Genomic DNA, 21,872 nt, shown 5'->3' on the forward strand with positions numbered 1-21,872 from the left:
CCCATCTGGACAAGAAGAATACCTATGCAAGAATGCTGTTCATTGACTATAGCTCAGCATTCAACACCATAGTACCCTCCAAGCCCTGGGTCTGAACCTTGCCCGACTTCCTGACGGGCCACCCCCAGGTGGTGAAGGTAGGAAAAAACACCTCCACGTCGCTGATACCCACAAGGATGGGTGCTCAGCCCCCTCCTGTACTTCCTGTTCACCCATGACTGCGTGGCCACGCACGCCTCAATCATCAAGTTTGCAGACGACACAAGAGTAGTAGGCCTGATTACCAGCAATGATGAGACAACCCACAGGGCGGAGGTGAGTGCCCTGGGAGTGTGGTGCAAGGACAATAACCTCTCGCCCAACGTCAACAAAACAAAGGAGATGATCGTGGACTTCAGGAAACAGCAGAGGGTGCACCCCCCTACCTACATCAATGGGACGCAGTGGAGAAGGTTGCAAGTTTAAAGTTCCTCGTCGTACACATCACTGACAAACTGAAATGGTCCACCCACACAGAAACGTGGTGAAGAAGGCGCAACAGCGACTCTTCAACCCCAGGAGGCTGAAGAAATTTGGCTTGGCACCTAAAACCCTCACAAACCTTTACAGATGCACAATTGACAGCATCCTGTCAGGCTGTCTCACCGCCTGTTACGGCAACTGATACCGCCTGATGCGGTCTGCCCAACACATGCTCCTTTTGCGAAAGTTTAGTCTCCTGGTAAAAAAAAAACACTTTGCCAAAAAACCCATGCAAATTGCTGGAAGTGTGCCAATTTTATGGATCTACTTTTGATGAAATAAGGAAAATATTCTATTTACTTCTTGGGAAAAGATTGTACAATAAAACCGGACTAAAAGTTCAAATCCTCACCTGCTCCTTGATTATCTATAATAATTCCGGGCACTCAACAAAACATATAGCGTCCTCCATTACTCTGGGTACAGCATACCTCTGAAAGCAATCTGCACAAACCTGGTTACATTCGACATATCAAGCTTTTGACTTTATAAACAGTTGGCAGGCATGCTGTAACGTCTCCTTTGCCAGTCAACATGATTAAACACAACTGTTACAGTGGCTTAAATGAAGGAATGGAACACTATTAGATTCTAAATGGAGGAAAAGATGGAATGGACTATTAGATTCCAAATAGAAGAAAGGATGGAATGGAAATCTATTAGATTCTTTATAGAGGAACGGATGGAATGGAACACTATTAGATTCTAAATAGAGGAAAGTATGGAACGGAAACTATTAGATTCTATATAGAGGAAAGGAACACTGTTACATTCTAAATAGAGGAAAGAATGGATTGGACACTATTAGATTCTAAATAGAGGAAAGGATGGAATGAATAGTTTGATTCTATATAGAGGAAAGGATGGAATGGACACTATTAGATTCTAAACAGAGGAAAGGATGGAATGGAACACTATTAGATTCTAAATAGAGGAAAGGCTTGAATGGAACACTATTAGATTCTAAATAGAGGAAAGGATTGAATGCAACACTCAGATTGGAAATAGCAGTGAGGTCACAAACAGGTCCCATCCTCAAGTCTCTCTTTTTGAAGTGAGTTTGGAGAATCACTATGCAGCATCTTTAAAAATAGTTTATATGTCTGAACTTAGAATCAAATAGACTTCCCTTTTATTTCACCTTTATTTAATCAGATATGTCAATTGAGAACCAATACACATTTACAATGACAATCTTAATGAATAAATACTAATATCAATCTATTTAATAATTAACATGTTTGAAAAATCCCAACTATATAGTGAACAACATTTCAGGGTTTACACTTGCATTCAATCAATCTTAAGTTCATAATTAAAACATCATATATTTTTGTTAACTCTTATAATCTGACTTTCGACATGATCATGTTTTGAGCTGGAAAAGAAAACGTAGACCTATTTTTCAGTATGATTTCATTCATACAATATGATTTAATGTAGCATGAACAAAAACACAATTTCTCAATCAAAAACACAAGTCAGAACACAGCCTCTCTATTCTCTCGTGTGATTTCAGATCCTTTGACTGGGAAAATGTCTTTTCACAATGAGAGCAGTGGTATGTCTTCTCCTCCTGTGTATTAGTATGTTGGAAAGGCTTTTCTCCAGTGTGTTTTCTCTCATGCCTTTTCAAGCTCCCTAACCGGGTAAAACTCTTTTCACACCGGGAACATTGGTAAGGCTTTTCTCCTGAGTGTATTCTCTCATGCGCTTTCAGGCTCCCTCGATGGGTAAAACTCTTTTCACACCGGGAACACTGGTAAGGCTTTTCTCCTGTGTGTATTCTCTCATGCTCCTTCAGGCTCGCATACCACCTAAAATTCCTTTCACAGTGGGAACAGTGATAAGGCTTCTCTCCAGTGTGTCCCCTCTCATGTGTTTTCAGGCTCCCTAACTGAGTAAATCTCTTTACACAGTGGGAACAGTGGTAAGGCTTCTCTCCAGAGTGTATTCTCATGTGTATTTTCAGGTTCCCTAACCCAGTAAATATCTTTCCACACTGAGAGCAGTGGTAGGTCTTCCTATCTTCTGTGTGTATTTCTTCATGTTGTTTCAGGTACCGTAACTGGGTAAACCTCTTTCCACACTGGGAACATTGGAAACGCTTTTCTCTTGTGTGTGTCCTCTCATGCTCTTTTAGGTTCCCTAACTTGGTAAAACTCTTTCCACAGTGGGAGCAATCGTAAGGGTTTTCTCCTGTATGCGTTCTCTCATGTGCTTTGAGGTTCCTTAACCACTTAAAACTCTTTCCACACTGGGAACAGAGGTGTTGTCTCGCTGGTTTGGGCGTCTCTGGGTCCGATTCCCCTGCAGGACTCTCCCCACTGTCAGAGTGAGAGTCTGGTCCCTCTCCTACCAAAGACAAACAGAGTATTTAGTTAAATACTAAACAGAGAACTGAATTAAAGCTCCATAAAATAAAACTGCCTTCCTGTGAAGCTAGATTCCTCAAAAACCTGAAGTCAGTTTTCAGAACATTCCATACTTTAATAAAAACCTGGTGGCCGCCCTAATAATAATAATGTAGAACATAAAATAAAATCTTTCTATCATGTTTATAGGCTGAGCAAAGCTCTAAAATAGGGAAAGGGGGATACCTAGTCAGTTGTACAACTGAATGGATTCAAGTGAAATGTGTGTCCCGCATTTAACCCAACCCCTCTGAATCAGAGAGGTGCGGGGCGCTGCCTTAATCGACATCCATGTCATCGGCGACGGGGAACAGTGGGTTAACTGCCTTGCTCAGGGGCAGAATGACAGCTTTTTACCTTGTCAGCTCTGGGATTTTATCCAGCAACCTTTCGGTTACTGGCCCAACGCTCCTACCTGCCAGGCTACATAATGTCGTATTTTAGGCTGAGCAGAATTCTAGAATAATAGATAATGTCATGTTTATAGGCTGATCAGAGCTCTATAATAATAGATAATGTCATGTTTAGGCTGAACAGAGCTCTATAATAATATATATTGTCATGTTTATAGGCTGAGCAGAGCTCTATAATAATAGATAATGTCATGTTTATAGACTGAGCAGAGCTCTATAATAATATATTCTGCCATGTTTATAGGCTGAGCAAAGCTCTATAATAATAGATCATGTCAGATAATAGAGCTCAGTCTATTAACATATCTATAGCTTGACAACATTCAGCTGTTTCCATGATATGTTTTATCTAACACTTACAATTTTTTTCCTTTTTGGTTACTAGGCAGTTCTATCAACATTTAGCAACTACGTTAAACTAGCAACATTAGCAAACCCGTCAGCTATATTTCAGAGGTTAAAGGTTGTATATTCAAATGTTATAATAAAACTCTCATAAGCTAATTTAACTTACATGAATTGCAATAAAAATCGGTGGTCAGCTAGCTAGAAGTGTGTATGTAGTCAAAGTTATTATAATTATGTGTTTCTTGTTGACTATTTTAATTGAAAGCTATCACAGTAAGGTAGTTAGTTATGTTGGATAAATAAAACACATAAGAAGCCGTATCTTACATTAAAGGGCCAATGCAGCTATTTTAAATCTCAACCTCAAATTCTTTCTGGGTAACGAAGAAGTTCATTCCTGGTTTTGTTTTGAAAGATGTTCACTGTCTGGGTGTTCACTTCCCCCACGGGTTACTATAGCAACACACATCACCCCCACTGGTTACTATAGCAACACACATCACCTATCATTTATAACTTGTTTGTCCATTCTGAGTGACATTAAAGTTGTGAATTTTCTAATCCATTGTTAAGGTTTTGTTGGTGACCCGCTCTTTGGTGGTATACACATCTTACAGTGTAGTTATCAATTCCTACATTAAATAATAACATATTCAAGCATAAACATTCAGTATGCTGAATGCTGTTTTAAAACCATGCATCAGTTAAACAATAGTTTGTGCTCCTGTTTTTAAGACAGTACTTACTGGTTTTAATCAGATCGCCTGTCTCCTCCTCCTCCTCCTGTTCTTCCTTCTCCTCCTTCAATGTGACAGTTATCTCTCCCTCCTTCACTCCAAAAACTGCATCGTCCTCTTTTATTGTAACATCCTCCTCCTCTTTCACTTTGAACGCGTCTTTCTCCTCTTCTTTCACTGTAACAGCCTCACCCTCTACTTCTTGTTTTACTGTGATATCCTCCTCTTTCACGACAATGTTCAGCCACAGACCCTCTTTCTCCGTCCAGCAGACCTCCTCTTCTTTAGCAGGAGGGCAGTAGATTGGTGAGCTCATGGTAGGAGGTGGTAGCCAGCTAACCTTGCTAGTTAGCGACTAGCCTAGTGATAGGCTAATTTATCAAGCCAGCTACCGTTACCCGACTAAACGGAAATATGACATTAAATGGGGAAATTAGTTATATGACAGAATGATGCTTAAAATACAGAGGCAAATATGCACCGATGCAGTCTAAACAGCTTGAATGTTTCGGCTAGGAAATTACCGCGGTGGCTGACTAGATGTTATTGAAGAAGCGTCCCGTCCACTAAATTATACGTCACGCTGATCGCGTCGCCTGAAAGACGCACATCGCCATTTGTTGACTGGAGTGGTTAACGCAGATAAATGTTTATTTTATTTCCAGACCAAAAAATGAATTTTTACATTTCTTTCATTAAATAATAATACAATGGTCAGACAACTGCAGATTTGTAATAAATATGCATTTAAAACCTACTTCTACATTCTACCAACCCAACAGATGTTTCTACTGCAGGGAATATTAACCAATGAGGTGGGTCTTTCCACATTCTACCAACCCAAAAGATGTTTCTACTATGAAGCAACGCTTTCAGGTTAATTCAAGTTTAATTCCCAAATAGCAAATACAGGTTTGGTACATTATTAGGTATTGGAGCGTTGAAAGATGATGCACAACAACGGTTCCTTCCAGGAAACCACGACTCCAATAACCACCGCGGTCGAAATAAGTGTAAAGTACGTCACCATCGAATACATGGGTATTGGGATCTGACCTCATTGATCTGTCAGTAAGCTGTTTACATGGGTATTGGGATCTTACCTCATTGATCTGTCAGTAAGCTATGTCTACATGGGTATTGAGATCTGACCTTATCGATCTGTCAGTAAGCTATGTTTACATGGGATCTGACCTTATAGATCTGACAGTAAGCTATGTTTACATGGGTATTGGGATCTCAGCTATAGTATAATTCGTCAACCGTTCCATCGCATCTTAGTTAATGTAGAGACAAACGATTATGCATTTTTTTAAATCATAAAGTTCATTCACAAATCACAAATACCGGAGCATGTGAGTTCAAATATACTTTTTATTACTTCATAATAAAAGCCGAGCCGGACAACTGCCTTCCAGCACACATGTTTTCTACATTTGTCCTTCTTACGTCACACTCATAGTAACTCCTCTTATTGGCTCATCACCTCTGGCATTTAGCCACATTTAGTTGTTTTTCAATGTTTGAGTTTCAACTGCTAGGGAGGAAAAGACAAAACTGCTACTAGTCAGACTCTCAATCTCACAGGTAGTGGTACAGAGTCGACTTCAGAAGAATCGAGTCCGTCCACTCCTGGTGTCGACTACAATTTTTGGGTGTAAGGCGGATTGGGAAGCTTCTCATGCTCAGTTTGAACTGTTAGCTCATTTTAGGGGGTAGTCGAATTAAGATCGGGCACTACAGTTGGCTTTATGCCTCACGGATGATGCTCTGGCCGGTTTGATATTGATTAGCCCCGAGGACAGACGTGATTATGGCGCTTTAGTGGGAGTACTGAGGAGGCGCTATGGACAGCGTGTACAGCCCGGGCTGCTGTGCTCCGAACTGAGTAATAGATGCAGGCAGCCTGGAGAGCCTCTACGGGTGCTAGCTAATGAAATTGAGAGCGTCTCTCGGTGGGCATATGCTCACATGCCCCCCTACGTGCAGAGTGAGCTAGCACAGGACCAGTTAATACAGGCGCTCTCTCCTACGGAGCTGCGCATACAGACCCAGCTGGCTATTGCAGATAGCCTTGGAGATGGCTTTGGAGAGGGAGCTGGTGTGGGCTGGGGCTTTGGTGGGGGTGCAGGGAGACAGACGCTCTGTGCGGCAGAGCAGCCCAGAGCCGGAAAAGCCTCCATGGGTGGCTGAAATGACTGAACTCATTCGTGCTGTGTCGCTACAGGCGGCACGAAACACACGCCCTGGTCCCAGGGTCTGCTGGGGGTGTGGCCAGCTAGGCCATCAGCGCCGGGTTTGCCCCATGTCCCCCAGAGCTCAGGGAAACGGCTCGGGGTCCGCATAGACCGGGTAGTGCGGACCCCTGGCTCTCTTTCCCAACCACCACCATCTTCAAGAGGAGCCCACCAGCACAGACGGCGAAGCAAGGCTCCACTTCAACCAGAAGCAGAAGAGGGCAAGCTGATGGAGCCTGTTGTTGTGGTGGGCCGGACCTGTGTTGGGGACTTTTGTCATGTCCCTGTCACTGTGGAGGGGGTGCCCTGCTCTACCCTGGTGGACACTGGGTCCACAGTAACCCTGGTGAGGCCGGATATTGTGCCAGGTTGGACTCAGTGTGAACCCGCAACTCTGCACAGTCACAGGTGAGCTGGCACCCATGAAAGGGAAGGGAATAATGACTCTGACAGTAGGGGAGCAGGACTGTGCGTCATCCTGTGTGGGTGGCGGCTGTGCAGGGCCCTTGTATCCTGGGGTAGAAAGGTGGCACTGCACCGGGACAGGACTTTCTTAGGGGCACAGGCTGCCAGTTAGACCTAAATGGGAACACACTGAGCTTCCAGGGAGGGCCTGCAGTCACCATGCACCCCCCCCCCCCACCCACCCACCCCCTAATGTCACATTCACACAACCCAAACCCTTTACTCCAACAGTTAAAGCAGCAGCGACTCATGGCTGCTCCCCCTCCCCCACATCTGTGTGTGACTTCTCCCCAGCCCCCCAGTCACCTACGGCTGTGTGTTACATTCCCCCAGCTACCTCCACGACACAGCCCTCTGTGAGCCCGGGCCGCACCCCCCCAGCCCAGCTTCCCCAGATGGGAGAGGAGAGGACACTGTCTGCAGTGAGGGTGATATGGGGAGGAATTGTGTTGTTCTTGACCCCGGTTGTGGCAGTTGCTGTTTGAATTCAGAGACAGCTTTGCGCTGAGTGAGGAAGAGGATGTGGGTCAGACTCATCTGGTGCAGCATGAGATCCAAGACTCCACCTCCTGCACGCCTGCCCTCCTCATGCTTGAGAGAGAGATCCGCACCCCTGCGGAGATGGCGTTTGCTCGGTCCCTGGATAGCCCTCATGTTCCCCCTAGGCCGGAGTATGCCCGGAGTCTCCAGGAACGCCTGAAGACAGCCCACACCTTCGCCAGAGAGCAGCTGGTGAATGCAGGTGGGAGGCAGAAGAGGAACTATGACGTGCACACCCTGGGAAGGCACTTTGTGGCTGGGGAGCTGGTCTGGGTCTACAGCCCCCTAAGGAAAAAAGGCAGATGCCCCAGGTTGGACAGTCACTGGGTGGGACCCTGCAGTGTCCTGGAGAGGCTAGGGGAGGTGGTTTTTCCCGGGTGCAGCTTCCTCCCAGGGGTAGAAAGGTGGCACTGCACCGGGACAGGTTAGCCCCATACAGAGGGCCTCTTCTCCCCAAACCCCAGGTTCCCCCACAATTCCCCTATCTGGCAATGACAGGAGCCTTCGACAACTTTTAGGGCCTTCCTCTGACACTGCCTGGTATAGAGCTTGAAGAATATTGAAAAGAATAATGGGCAAATGTTGCACAATCCAGGTGTGGAAAGAGACTTACCCAGAAAACTCACAGCTGTAATTGCTGCCAAAGGTGCTTGTTCAAAGTATTGGCTCAAGGGTGTGAATACTTATGTAAATGAGATATTTCTGTATCAAATGTTCAATACATTTGCAAACATTTCTTCATATATGTTTTCATTTTTTCATTATGGTGTCCTGTGTGTAGCTGGGTGAGAGAAAAACATATTTAATCCATTTTGAATTCAGGCTGCAACACAACGAAATGTGGAATAAGTCAAGGTGTATGAATACTTTCTGAAGGCACTGTAGACAAGGATGGGGGCTTGGGGTTTTGATGGGAAAGGTCTAGACTTTACAGGGAAAAGGACCATGGTTAGCAGGGTTGACCTTCATTCCATTTCAACTCCATTAACTCTGAAAATGAATTAAAATGCAGTTCATGAGTTCACTCAGTTCAGGAAACAACAATATAATTGAATTGGATTTTCTACGTTTTCAAATGTCCAATTACTAAATTTGCTGAGGTTGAGCCAGACTGGAATGGAATCAGAGTTTTGCAGGCTGATCACCCGTGATACAAGTCTGTATTCAACATCCATCCATGGCTGAGGATTTCAGGATATGACGCGGAAACCGGTCACTAGGGGCAACAGTGAGCGCTGTTACCTTAAAGTAAGTTTGGTTTTTTCTAGGACATTGTTGATGTGGAAAAGCATCTGCCTCTGGTTCCAAAGGTTTCATGGTTGAATCCAGCGATAGAAAGTCATTTTTGATAGTTTTGTTTTCAGCCTATCCCAAACCTTATCCCTTACCTTAACCAAGTTTAATGCCTAAACTTAACCCTAACCTTAAAATCCAGAGTTAATCCCTACATTTAACCTTAATCACTTTGAGATTTTACATTTGGAACAACTTTGAAATTTGAAGTTTGAGAAACATGGATGAACGTCTAATTCTGATGAGAGACTGTTAGACCTTGCAGGAATTTTGACTCTGGCTGATAGATTTGTGGATCCATGATCATATGTTGGGTTGTGGCTCCCTCTAGTGGTGTTTTTCCATATAGATTTACCCATACTCCAGGGTTTCGCCAGTGTTTTATGTTAATGTCAGCTCTAAAGACTTATGGCGAGGGCATTAACAATCTCATTCAAGTCTGTTGCTTTGTGAGAAGGTGTTAAAGTTCAGTTAGCCATTGTTATGTAAAAGACAGCTGAAAAGAACACAGAGCATTGCCTTGGCCCCAAGTGAGAGCAAGTCTATCCATGGGTAAAATACTGGGGTAAATCCTGTATGTAAATGCACCATGAGAAGCTGGATGTAGAAACCAATGGTATAAACTCTGGGTGGTCGTGTTTGTGGGGCACCATCTTTTACTTGAGCATTATTTAGGTCACTGTAAACAAGGGCAACAAAGCCCAAATCCAGTGGCGGAAAGAAGCAAACATTATTTTTGTCCCCAACAGTGACTATGCTTTTCCACTTGTGCTCAAACTCAGCTATCCCCCTTTTCCTTTCTTTAAATTTTCTCATGAATGGATTTCACATGAATTCTCGGTTAGTCCCATCTATGCAAATGGTATGTCCGGCATCTAGTGCTGTTTTGCAGTATGACATGACTGGAGTCCTGTCTATCTCTGTAACATGCTGACCAGACCAGACGGGTCGCGTGCGTTGCAAAATAAATGTACATATATGTTTTTCAATCATTGCACCCACACTGAGCATCTGCTTAGCCAGGTGCTAATATAGAACTTGGTTCTATTTGTGACACTGGACATGCTGCACGTCCTGCATCTTCCATCTCCTCATTGGTTTTTAGGAGCATATACCCACGTGCCATCTCCTCATTGGTTTTAAGGAGCATACATCAAATCAAATTTCAAATCAAATTTATTTATAAAGCCCTTCTTACATCAGCTGATATCTCAAAGTGCTGTACAGAAACCCAGCCTAAATCCCCAAACAGCAAGCAATGCAGGTGTAGAAGCACGGTGGCTAGGAAAAACTCCCAAGAAAGGCCAGAACCTAGGAAGAAACCTAGAGAGGGACCAGGCTATGAGAGGTGGCCAGTCCTCTTCTGGCTGTGCCGGGTGGAGATTATATCAGAACATGGCCAAGATGTTGAAATGTTCATAGATGACCAACAGGGTCAAATAATAATAATCACAGTGGTTGTCGAGGATGGAACAGGTCAGCACCTCAGGAGTAAATGTCAGTTGGCTTTTCATAGCCGATCATTCAGAGTGTCTCTACCGCTCCTGCTGTCTCTAGGGAGTTGAAAACAGCAGGTCTGGGACAGGGAGCACGTCCGGTGAACAGGTCAGGGTTCCATAGCCGCAGGCAGAACAGTTGAAACTGGAGCAGCAGCACAGCCAGGTGGACTGGGGACAGCAAGGAGTCATCATGCCAGGTAGTCCTGAGGCATGGTCCTAGGGCTCAGGTCCTCCGAGAGAGGGAAAGAAAGAAAGAAAGAATGAGAGAAAGAGAGAATTAGCGAGAGCATACAAAATTTCACACAGGACACCGGATAAGACAGGAGAAATACTCCAGATATAACAGATTAACCCTAGCCCCCCGACACATAAACTACTGCAGCATATATACTGGAGGCTGAGACAGGAGGGGTCAGGAGACACTGTGGCCCCGTCTGATGATACCCCCGGACAGGGCCAAACAGGCAGGATATAACCCTACCCACTTTTCCAAAGCACAGCCCCCACACCACTAGAGGGATATCTTCAACCACCAACTTACCATCCTGAGACAAGGCCGAGTATAGCCCACAAAGATCTCCGCCACGGCACAACCCAAGGGGTGGCGCCAACCCAGACAGGAAGATCACGTTAGTGACTCAACCCACTCAAGTGACGCACCCCTCCTAGGGACGGCATGGAAGAGCACCAGTAAGCAAATTGATATAAAACATCCCCACAACATTTTTTTAAAATGCTCACGAATTTCTACAAAATATGCACAAATGTATGTAAAACATGGCTACAAATTATGAAACGACCTCACAAATTGTAAAACGTCCACGTACTGTAATATACATCCACAATACTTTTAGGTTTGGATGTTATGATGATATTCCCTGGAGGTCGGGGCCCTGCGTGCCCATTCGGTAATCTGGCCCTGATCATCAAGTTAAACCTCAGGTATTGTTGTTACACATTCTCACACTGTCTTGGAGGATAAAACTGAGACTGTAGCCAGCTTCCATTTCACCTAATTTTATTGTCCAAAGAATGTTCTCATAGTCCAGAAGTATTGGATGAAAATCCACAATGTTGGTGCCATACAGGAGCACTGACCAATCTGCCTCCAAAAGAGGACTGCTGGTTTTGAGGATGGTGTGGAGGTCAGTGGTTGATGATCTGAGCACCCCCTGAGATGGTGAGTATGGTTTCAGTAGACCACTATTGAGCTGGTAGATCAGATAGGAGCTTCGAGGAAAGGTAATTTAGTGCTTTGAATGTGGTTCATATTGTCTTATAGTGGATTTAGGACTTGGACAAGGAGTCAATGCAGTTTAAAGATGCATTTACATGGGGGTTTGGATGATAGTGTCAAATTTCTTAGAATTAGTGAAAATATTGGAGTTTGGGGACTTGGGGGGGGGGGGGATAATAGTCAAGTTGGGAAATGTGCAAATATTTAGATACAAATATATAGTCAAGTTGGGGATTATTCAGATATTCCTGTTGAAAAAGAGAATAGACAGAAATATATAAGCTTACATTATATTAAATCCATCCCATATATTATATTCATCCCATTGGGACAAAACTGGTTGAATAAACATTGTTTCCACCTCATTTCAACAACAAAAAATCTATGTGATGACTGTGAACTTTTAACCAAATTTTTTGGTTGATTTCACATTTTGGTTGAGTTCCCAAATTTAAATCAAAACTAGACATTGAACTGAGGTCTGTGCCCAGTAGGATTGGATTTCTGTAATCATATCAGCTCATTTGTCACACTTCTTCTAATTATCCAGAGAGAACGTACCTTTCTTTGAGGTTAACATTTGAGATGACCTCCCTCAAGGATTCTCGCTCTTTCCTCGGAGCGAATTTGTCCCACATTTGAGCAAAGTCGCCATTGGTGGCCACGTTTCTCAAGATATTGCGACCATGATGCCTGTGGACAAAGATATTAATTTCATCTTAAACGTGCAACATATCAAATCATTTCTGATGTCTGTGATTAAAAACAGTACTGGCAACCTGAGAAAAAATAACCCATCAAAATAAGACATACATGAGGAAGAATTTGCAAGAGGGCCGGTTTGAGTAATGCACCGCATTACCTGATCTACAAATCATCTAAACTATCTAACAACTGGGTATTAACCGTTCGTTATTATGAAAATCTTAGCGAATCTGCACAGCGCTTGGCTCAGGCCGACCATTGTGATCAAGTAGGGTTGTCCTCATTAGGCACCAAACAGAAGGAAGGAAACTGAATCAGGTATATTTGGACTCATTTACATTTGACATTTTTACCCCAATTTCGTAGTATCCAATTGGTAGTTACAATCTTGTCCCATCGCTGCAACTCCCGTAAGGACTCTGGAGAGGCGAAGGTCGAGAGCCGTGCGTCCTCCGAAACACAACCCAGCCAAGACGCACTGCTTCTTGACCCAATGCCCGCTTAACCTGGAAGCCAGCTGCACCAATGTGTCGGAGGAAACACCATACACCTGGCGACCATGTCAGCGTGCATTGCACCCCGCCCACCACAGGAGGTCGCTAGTTGGCGATGGTATAGGAACATCCCTGACGGCCTTTGGCTTCGGCTAAGCTTTTGGCTTTTTAACTTTCAAACCAACATGAGTGCCTGGACTTGGATTTTCCTATGTTATCAATTACTATTCCCCTCCAAGAGAACCTGTGGTTGTTTTGGAATACCTAATATCCGCAATTCAATCCATGACACCCTTTAGTATAGATGCTGTAGACATCCGACAATGTGGCTTTTAAAGGCAATTTCAATTTGTATTCGTGGTAAATGCTGCAGATGTTGACTCAAGAGTAAATTACCTTTAACAGCTGCATTGTTGGCGATCTAGTGCTATGGCGAGCCATGGATTGAACCCCGGACTTAACTGTTATATTGAAGCAAGCTACTTTACAGGAGGTACTTCCCACCTGACTTCCTGTGCAGGGTCCACAGACAGTTTACTGACGGCAATCAAGAAACGGTCGGTGAGGTCTTTCTTCCCCGACAGGAGACGAGCCGTCCCCATGACCTCAGCCAGTCTCTCCAGGTGCCGAGCAGTGCAGCTCCTCACCGCAGCGTTTCGGTGGCTGAGGAAGGAAAAACAGAGCACATCAGTTACATGTCATAGAGATACATGAGTTAGGAGACAAATGATAATGGATTGTATTGATGAAGTCTCATCGATAAATGAAAATGTTTGGTAAGACTTTATACACTGCTCAAAAAAATAAAGGGAACACTTAAACAACACAATGTAACTCCAAGTCAATCACACTTCTGTGAAATCAAACTGTTCACTTAGGAAGCAACACTGATTGACAATACATTTCACATGCTGTTGTGCAAATGGAATAGACAACAGGTGGAAATTATAGGCAATTAGCAAGACACCCCCAATAAAGGAGTGGTTCTGCAGGTGGTGACCACAGACCACTTCTCAGTTCCTATGCTTCCTGGCTGATGTTTTGGTCACTTTTGAATGCTGGCGGTGCTTCCACTCTAGTGGTAGCATGAGACGGAGTCTACAACCCACACAAGTGGCTCAGGTAGTGCAGCTCATCCAGGATGGCACATCAATGTGAGCTGTGGCAAGAAGGTTTGCTGTGTCTGTCAGCGTAGTGTCCAGAGCGTGGAGGCGCTACTAAGAGACAGGCCAGTACATCAGGAGACGTGGAGGAGGCCGTAGGAAGGCAACAACCCAGCAGTAGGACCGCTACCTTCGCCTTTGTGCAAGGAGGAGCAGGAGGAGCACTGCCAGAGCCCTGCAAAATGACCTCCAGCAGTCCACAAATGTGCATGTATCTGCTCAAACGGTCAGAAACAGACTCCATGAGGGTGGTATGAGGGTCCGACGTCCACAGGTTGGGGTTGTGCTTACAGCCAAACACCATGCAGGACGTTTGGCATTTGCCAGAGAACACCAAGATTGGAAAATTCCTGTGCTCTTCACAGATGAGAGCAGGTTCATCACACTGAGCACATGTCTGGAGACGCCGTGGAGAACGTTCTGCTGCCTGCAACATCCTCCAGCATAACCGGTTTTGTGGTGGGTCAGTCATGGTGTGGGGCGGCATTTCTTTGGGGGCCGCACAGCCCTCCATGTGCTCGCCAGAGGTAGCCTGACTGTCATTAGGTACCGAGATGAGATCCTCAGACCCCTTGTGAGACCATATGCTGGTGCGGTTGGCCCTGAGTTCCTCCTAATGAAAGACAATGCTAGACCTCATGTGGCTGGAGTGTGTCAGCAGTTCCTGCAAGAGGAAGGCATTGATGCTATGGACCACCCGTTCCCCAGACCTGAATCCAATTGAGCACATCTGGGACATCATGTCTCGCTCCATCCACCAACGCCACGTTGCACCACAGACTGTCCAGGAGTTGGCGGATGCTTTAGTCCAGGTCTGGGAGGAGATCCCTCAGGAGACCATCCGCCACCTCATCAGGAGCATGCCCAGGCATTGTAGGGAGGTCATACAGGCACGTGGAGGCCACACACACTACTGAGCCTCATTTTGACTTGTTTTAAGGACATTACATCAAAGTTGGATCAGCCTGTAGTGTGGTTTTCCACTTTAATTTTGAGTGTGACTCCAAATCCAGACCTCCATGGGTTGATAGATTTGATTTCCATTGATAATTTTTCTGTGATTTTGTTGTCAGCACATTCAACTATGTAAAGAAAAAAGTATTTAATAATATTTCATTCATTCAGATCTAGGATGTGTTATTTTAGTGTTCCCTTTATTTTTTTGAGCAGTGTATTAAGGGCCCTTAATATTCCATTTATAAACTGTTTGTAAAGAGTTTACTTACCATTTATTCATCATTATTCCTACATTTGTAAATGTCAATAAGAAATCTATAAATAGTTATTTACACATTTATAAACGCTATTTTAAATTATTTGTTCATGATTTATCAGATAATTAATAAGGTGTTTGATCATAGTATGTTCACAATTTGTAAATGATTGAATACTACTAATGTACTATAAACCAGTTATGAAGAAGTTAGTTAAGTTAAGTTAACAAGGCATTTGTTAATGGTTGATTAACGGTTTTAATATTTATAAATGTATTTACATATGTCACGAATGGTGTATTTAATAATGAGTGCATTTATGAATGTGAGTACATGCACTTACTAATACCTCAGTGCCTCACAAATAGCCCCTAATCTAAAGTGTTCACTATATATACTTTATAAATGTTTATAAATGACTTGTTACTCCCCAATGGCTAGCATACATCAGTAGACAGTACCTCTCCACCAATGGCTAAAAATAATTGAAATAACGCAATGGTAAAATAAGAAGTACATAACACGAGGAAGTATAAGACATAACAAAAAAAAAGTGATTCCATTAAAATGTGACGTCTAGCGTTGGGGTGAGTTGCTGCCGGAAGTGTTGTGGAATAACCTAGCATGCTGATGAAAAAAGGCAGTTAATTAAAAACTAGAAGTATTTCAATCTTCTCGATTTCGAGGCTTGGATAATGGGACAAAGAGGAGTACAGCGATACCTACCATCCCTGGATTGAAATTCGTTTTCAAGCAATAACCCTTTTCCTTCACTACGGTGAAAACATATTGCCATATGAACGTTTCGACTTGATGGCAGACGGAACTTGAAGTCAAGCTTTGGCTAACTAAGCACAGTAACATAATTAAACTCTAAATATGCTACTCTGTTGTTTTGAAAGAACCTCTTAAGGATCGGACCATTAAATTTTAACCTAAAATGACATACCCAAATCTAACTGCCTGTAACTCAGGACTTGAAGCAAGGATATGCATATTCTTGATACCATGTGAAAGGAAACACTTTGTAGTGTGTGGAAATGTTAAATTAATGTAGGAGAATATAACACATTAGATCTGGTAAATGTTTTTTTTGTGTGAGTTTTGTACCATCATCTTTGAAATGCAAGAGAAAGGCCATAAGGTATTATTCCAGCCCAGGGGCAATTTCGATTTTGGCCACTAGATGGCAGCAGTGTCAGTGCAACGTTTGAGACTGATCCAATGAACCATTGCATATCTGTTAAAAATTTTGTATCAAGACTGCCCAAATGTGCCTAATTGGTTTATCAATACATTGTGCACTCTCAAACAAATAGATTGGTATTCTTTTACTGTAATACCTACTGTAAATTGGACAGTGCAGTTAGATTAACAAGAATTTAAGCTTTCTGCCCATCAGATATGTCTATGTCCTGGGAAATGTTTTTGTTACTTACAACCTCATGCTAATCACATTGGCCTACATTAGCTCAACCATCCCGCGGGGGGGGGGACACTGATCCCGTAGAGGTTTAAATATCATGTTTCTTAAGACCTGCCTAAATGCAAACATTTGAATATTTGTGGTGGTGTATATTAAATTGATTGACTTTGTAGTGTGGTAGTATTTCATATATAACTATTTATACATTAAAATGTTTATCTTTTCGCTATAAAGATACTTAAAATATGCAAGCAAGTATTAGGCAATGAGTTAACATTGACTAGCAAGAATTGGACTGAGAGTGGAAAGGTATTTAACATTATGAAATCATCTACAAGGCATGAACAAACATTAGAATGCAATACCTTATGCATGATCAGAGAGGGAGAGAAGTCATAGCCTGAAAGGCCATGCCCCAAGAGTCGCTGGGGTGGAGAGAGAGAGAGAGCGTATCTCACTAGCGCAGGTCAGGAACAAAGAAAAAGAGAGAGACAATGAATCTAAGACTCTTTTAAAAGCCTCTGAGTTGTTAGAGTAAATCAAATGTGAGTTGTGAGTACTATAAAAGTGAACTTCCAATCAGATATCAGACCTGCAGATGTAAACACAACTGAAACTCTGCTACCCAGACTGGTGACGAAGGGGTTGATAAGATAATTGAAATTATAAACTGCGTGGTTCGAGCCCTGAATGCTGATTGGCTGAAAGCCGTTGTACATAACCTACCATTTGGTGTTGAAATATTGAAACCAAACCATATGATTTGAATTAAGTATTTAAGTAAACAACAGGAAAAGGTGACTGTAAGAAGCCCTCATAATTTCAAATAGGCTACATGTCGTATTAAACAGCATATAAACACTCTAAATAGGTCAGGAGTCAGACATGTAGCCTAATACGAAATGTATTATTTAGGCTATATTGTTTCAATTATTTCAAGTCGATAGCCTACAAATAAATCAGTTGTGAAGCATTTGCGAGTGCGACACACTGATACCCTGACTACACAGCTTGCGTCGTGTGCACAAACGTCTGAGATGCCAAGGGCTAAAATAGAAGTCAGTTCTATTTGTAACGCAGATCGCGGTGCAAGTTCTGCCTCTCCCATCTCCTCATTGGTTTATAGAAGCAGATACCCACGTGCCATCTCCTCATTGGTTATACCCACGTGGGTGATTGAAAGACTGAGGTGAGTGGGTGATTGAAAAACTGTGTTGTCGGTCGTTGGTGGTAATACTATGAAAGTTTAGATGCCAATCACCATATAAGTTCAAAGAAGAAAAAGCCTGGAAGGAGGAGAGATGACTAGAAATTATTCGGTTGGTCGTTTTATTTGTGGATTAATTGTCGTAGTAGAGGACCTTGTACACAAAATAACAACTCAATGTTTATATCTCAGGACAAATTAGCTAGCAACAGCAAGCTAGCTTAATAGGACAAATTAGCTAGCAACAGCAAGCTAGCTAAATAGGACCATTTAGCTAGTAATTGCAAGCTAGCTAGATAAATTGCCATAAATGTTTAATGCTTTTCGACCTGTCCCCAAATTAACGTAATTGGTTCAGAGTTTGTTTTCACATTTTAACCTGCGTGTCGTGATCGCTTTTGGTGTAGGGGGACAAAATAAATTGACGCACGATGGCACACACGCGCAGCCAGTTTGGGTTCTGTGTAAGCTGGCAGGAACATTAGGCACTCGGCATTTGAACAACATTTTGTTGTATTAAATCATTATAGTCTATATACTGCACATACATGCTGTTTGATTTACTTAGGATTAAATGCAAATTAAACGAAAAAATGCCTCATTAGGCTCAGTCTACAGTGCCTTTGAATTCATTTTTAGAAACATGAGTTTGGCCAAAGTCTTCAGGATCATGTGATTGTGCCTGGAGAGCAGGCCAGCCACAGAGAATACCCTCTCAGCTCTTGCAGAGCCACTTGGGATGCTAAACACCGTTTGGGCCACTAACGCCAAGCTGGGCAGGGATGTATAGTTATTTGTATTTTTTTCTGTAGGTAGGCCTAAAGGAGTTTAGGTAAAATATCCCTATCAAAACAGAACGCTCCTTGAAAGAGGTAATAGAGTTAGTTAACATGCCATCAATGATGGCCTATTGTATAGATAATAGAAGGAAAATTAACTGAACTTTTTAGAGATTATTTTTTGTTTATAAATAATGTGCTAAAATGACACACTTAGCTAGCTACCCACCTCATTCCTTTCTGTTAGTTAGCATGTAGACATAGTTAGTACATGCTTTCGGGATACCTGTCTTTTCATTCTTTAGTTGTGGATACTACATAACCACACTACCTCTCTTGCTCTTGGTCCTCCTCATCTTTGTAAGTCACCTTGATTTTTCACCTGTGTGTTTTATCAGATTCTTTATGAAGATATTTAGAATATTAGATGACAGTAGCTAAAGCAAGGTGCTACAGCAGCACACAAGTAGAGTACAAATGCATGCTTGGCATGCCCTGAGCTTGTACAATGAGTGCTACTGGAGAGAAATTGGAGGGGGCGAGAAAGCCGAAGCTCCAACCGAAGCTCCAGCCTCTGGGAAACTCACTCCATGCTCCAGTCAAATAGGGCAAGCTCCACTCCTCACTCAGCTCACATACTCTGGCATGGCCGCTCACACCACACCCTAGGTGGGACTGACTGTGCAGCTATCTGTATCTCAGTCAGACATGTCGCTTTGGAGCCTATTTGTGCTCTATTCTAACAAATCTTGCTGCGCGTCATGTAGAAATGACCTAGTCAGATCATGCTCTTTTATGTATGTTTGAAGTTCTGCTTGCAATTGCTCTATGTTGCGCTCTGATGTCCTCTGGGAAGTTCATCAGTAGTTTGCTGTGTTGCTATTAGTTTTTCCAGAGTAAAAACACAGCAAGCTTTGGAATTAACATTCTCTTGTATTGTTTCTTATGCATGTCAATACACTGAGTATACAAAACATTAAGAACACCTTCTCTTTCCATGACAGACTGACCAGGAGAATCCAATCATCGATGTCACTTGTTAAATCCACTTCAATCAGTATAAATGAAGGGGCGGTGACAGGTTAAATAAGGATTTTTAAGTATTGAGACAATATGGACAATATTTAAGTGCCTTTGAACGAGGAGCTAGAGTCATTCTGTTATATCCGGTGTAATTCTCCTGTTTTATCTGGTGTCCTGTGTGATCTTATATATGCTCCCTCTAATTCTCCCATATCTCTCTCCCCTCTTGGAGGACCTGAGCCCTAGGACCATGCCTCAGAACTATCTGGCCTGACGATTCCTGGCTGTCCCCGTCCCTAGTCCACCTGGTCGTGCTGCTGACCCTGTTTCTGCTGTTCTGCCTGCGGCCATAGAACCCTGACTTGTTCACCAGACGCCCCCGCCCTCTATGTTTGGTATACTCAATGTATATTGCCAGTACTAAAGAATTTCATCCCTATTCGAATCAAATGTGAGAACATTCTTGCCTTTTTTGATCAAATCATTAATACGAGTTGATTTCCATAATTCAAAAATATAGATTGCTTGCATATTCGCCTTCACATAGGCCACATGTTCATTATATATGTTAATTTTAGTACTTATTTACAATGACGGCCTAGGAACAGCCTTGTTCAGGGACAGAACGACAGATTTTTACCTTGTCAGCTCGGGGATTCGATCTTGCAACCTTTCGGTTACAAGTCCAACGCGCTAACCACTAGGCTACCTGCTGCCCCTATAGAATAATATAATAGAATAAACTCAAATATAGTCCAAAGTATCTGTATGATATATCACATCGGGGTCACCATTTACTATAGTGTCGAATTACAGGAAATTAACTTTAATATGCACATGTTTCTCGCCGCCGTTAAAAAGGGTGCTATCATTTTTGTTTCTTGCCCGCTTGGTGGGCCCCCAACCAAATCTCCCCAAGAGGCTAGAGCCGGCCCTGCTCTGGAGCATCACTTTCATATAAAGTGTTAACAAATGTTCTTGTGTGGAGATGACACACATCCACTGCTAATTAGTTCCGGGACAATACCAGTATCCAAAACACGAAGCGGATTTAACTTCTTTAGGAAATCAGACAAATATCATTATGTTGTCATCCTGAGTAATATTCATTTAATTTTCACGCTATATCACACAATATTTTACATACAGCAGGTTTTTAAAGGACCAAAGAGTAAGATCTGCTTTGCGTTTTCATTTTTGGCATTGAAAATATATTGCGATACTGGTATTGTCCCGGCCCTAATACTAATTTTCAATCTGTCACTGCCGCAGCAGTCGACCGCATCAAGCCTGAATGACCTACGATCTGTTGCACTCACCCCCACGATCATGAAGTGGGTGTCTACATCTCCGATGACCTCTCCTGGACCCTCAACATGTCAACCCTGGTCAAAAAGGCGCAGCAGCGCCTGTACTTTTTGAGGAGGCTGAAGAAGGCCTGCCTGTCTCCCAAGATCCTGGTGAACTTTTCCCACTGCTGCAACGGGTGGTGAAAACCACCCAGCACATCACTGGTGCCCAGCTCCCTGCCATCGTAGACCTCCAGCGCAAGCGGCATCATCAGGGACCCTTCACATCCATGCCACAAACGGTTTGCCCTCCTACCATCAGGCAGGCAGTACAGGTCTCTACATTCCCACACTAGCAGGCTCAAGAACAGTTTCTTTCCAGCTACTGTAACCCTGCTGAACTCTGTGGCACGGCACTAGCCATATCCACCCGCCCACATCTTAGTACTGCCTCTCAGGGACCTTGTTGCACTACTCTCTTTGCACTCTTCGCGGTACAACTGGACTCGGACATTGCTTTGCAAAATCTGATTAAGGACATAATTCAGTTGTACATGTACATGTCTACCTCGGTAACCTCATTGTTGCTTTCCCTGCATTTCAGTTGCATGCCTCCTTGCACTTGCCATCATTGCATATTTATACATCCCACTTAATAACATACTTTGTACTTAATTGTTTTACTTGTACATTTTTTGCACTCTTTTATTTGCACTTCTGGTCAGATGCTAACTGCATTTCGTTGTACTGTACTTGTGCTTGTTCAATGACAATAAAGTTGAATCTAATCTAATGTGTGGTATTGTCACACTCCGACCATAGTTTGCGTTGTTTGTTTCTATGTTTTGGTTGGTCAGGGTGTGATAT

The 21,872-nt window shown here is 43.0% G+C and overlaps 2 protein-coding genes across 2 annotated transcripts; both read right to left on the reverse strand.

Annotated features, from left to right (window-relative positions):
- Window positions 1–1,630: 1,630 nt before the first annotated feature.
- On the reverse strand, window positions 1,631–5,004 carry LOC115103945 (zinc finger protein 391-like). The gene is made up of 2 exons (XM_029625015.2): window positions 4,444–5,004; window positions 1,631–2,877 (listed from the first exon to the last, which is right to left on the reverse strand). The coding sequence occupies exons 1-2, from the start codon at window positions 4,748–4,750 to the stop codon at window positions 1,991–1,993; spliced, it is 1,194 nt and encodes a 397-aa protein (XP_029480875.2). The 5' UTR covers window positions 4,751–5,004; the 3' UTR covers window positions 1,631–1,990.
- Window positions 5,005–11,383: 6,379 nt separating this feature from the next.
- Window positions 11,384–21,274, reverse strand: LOC135563642 (TOG array regulator of axonemal microtubules protein 1-like). Its single transcript, XM_065006717.1, has 4 exons — window positions 21,063–21,274; window positions 13,409–13,567; window positions 12,267–12,398; window positions 11,384–11,953 (listed from the first exon to the last, which is right to left on the reverse strand). Exons 1-4 carry the CDS (start codon window positions 21,272–21,274, stop codon window positions 11,944–11,946), a joined length of 513 nt encoding a protein of 170 aa, XP_064862789.1. The 3' UTR covers window positions 11,384–11,943.
- Window positions 21,275–21,872: the final 598 nt, after the last annotated feature.

Source organism: Oncorhynchus nerka, linkage group LG21 (genome assembly GCF_034236695.1).
Source record: "Oncorhynchus nerka isolate Pitt River linkage group LG21, Oner_Uvic_2.0, whole genome shotgun sequence".
NCBI classification, from domain to species: domain Eukaryota; kingdom Metazoa; phylum Chordata; class Actinopteri; order Salmoniformes; family Salmonidae; genus Oncorhynchus; species Oncorhynchus nerka.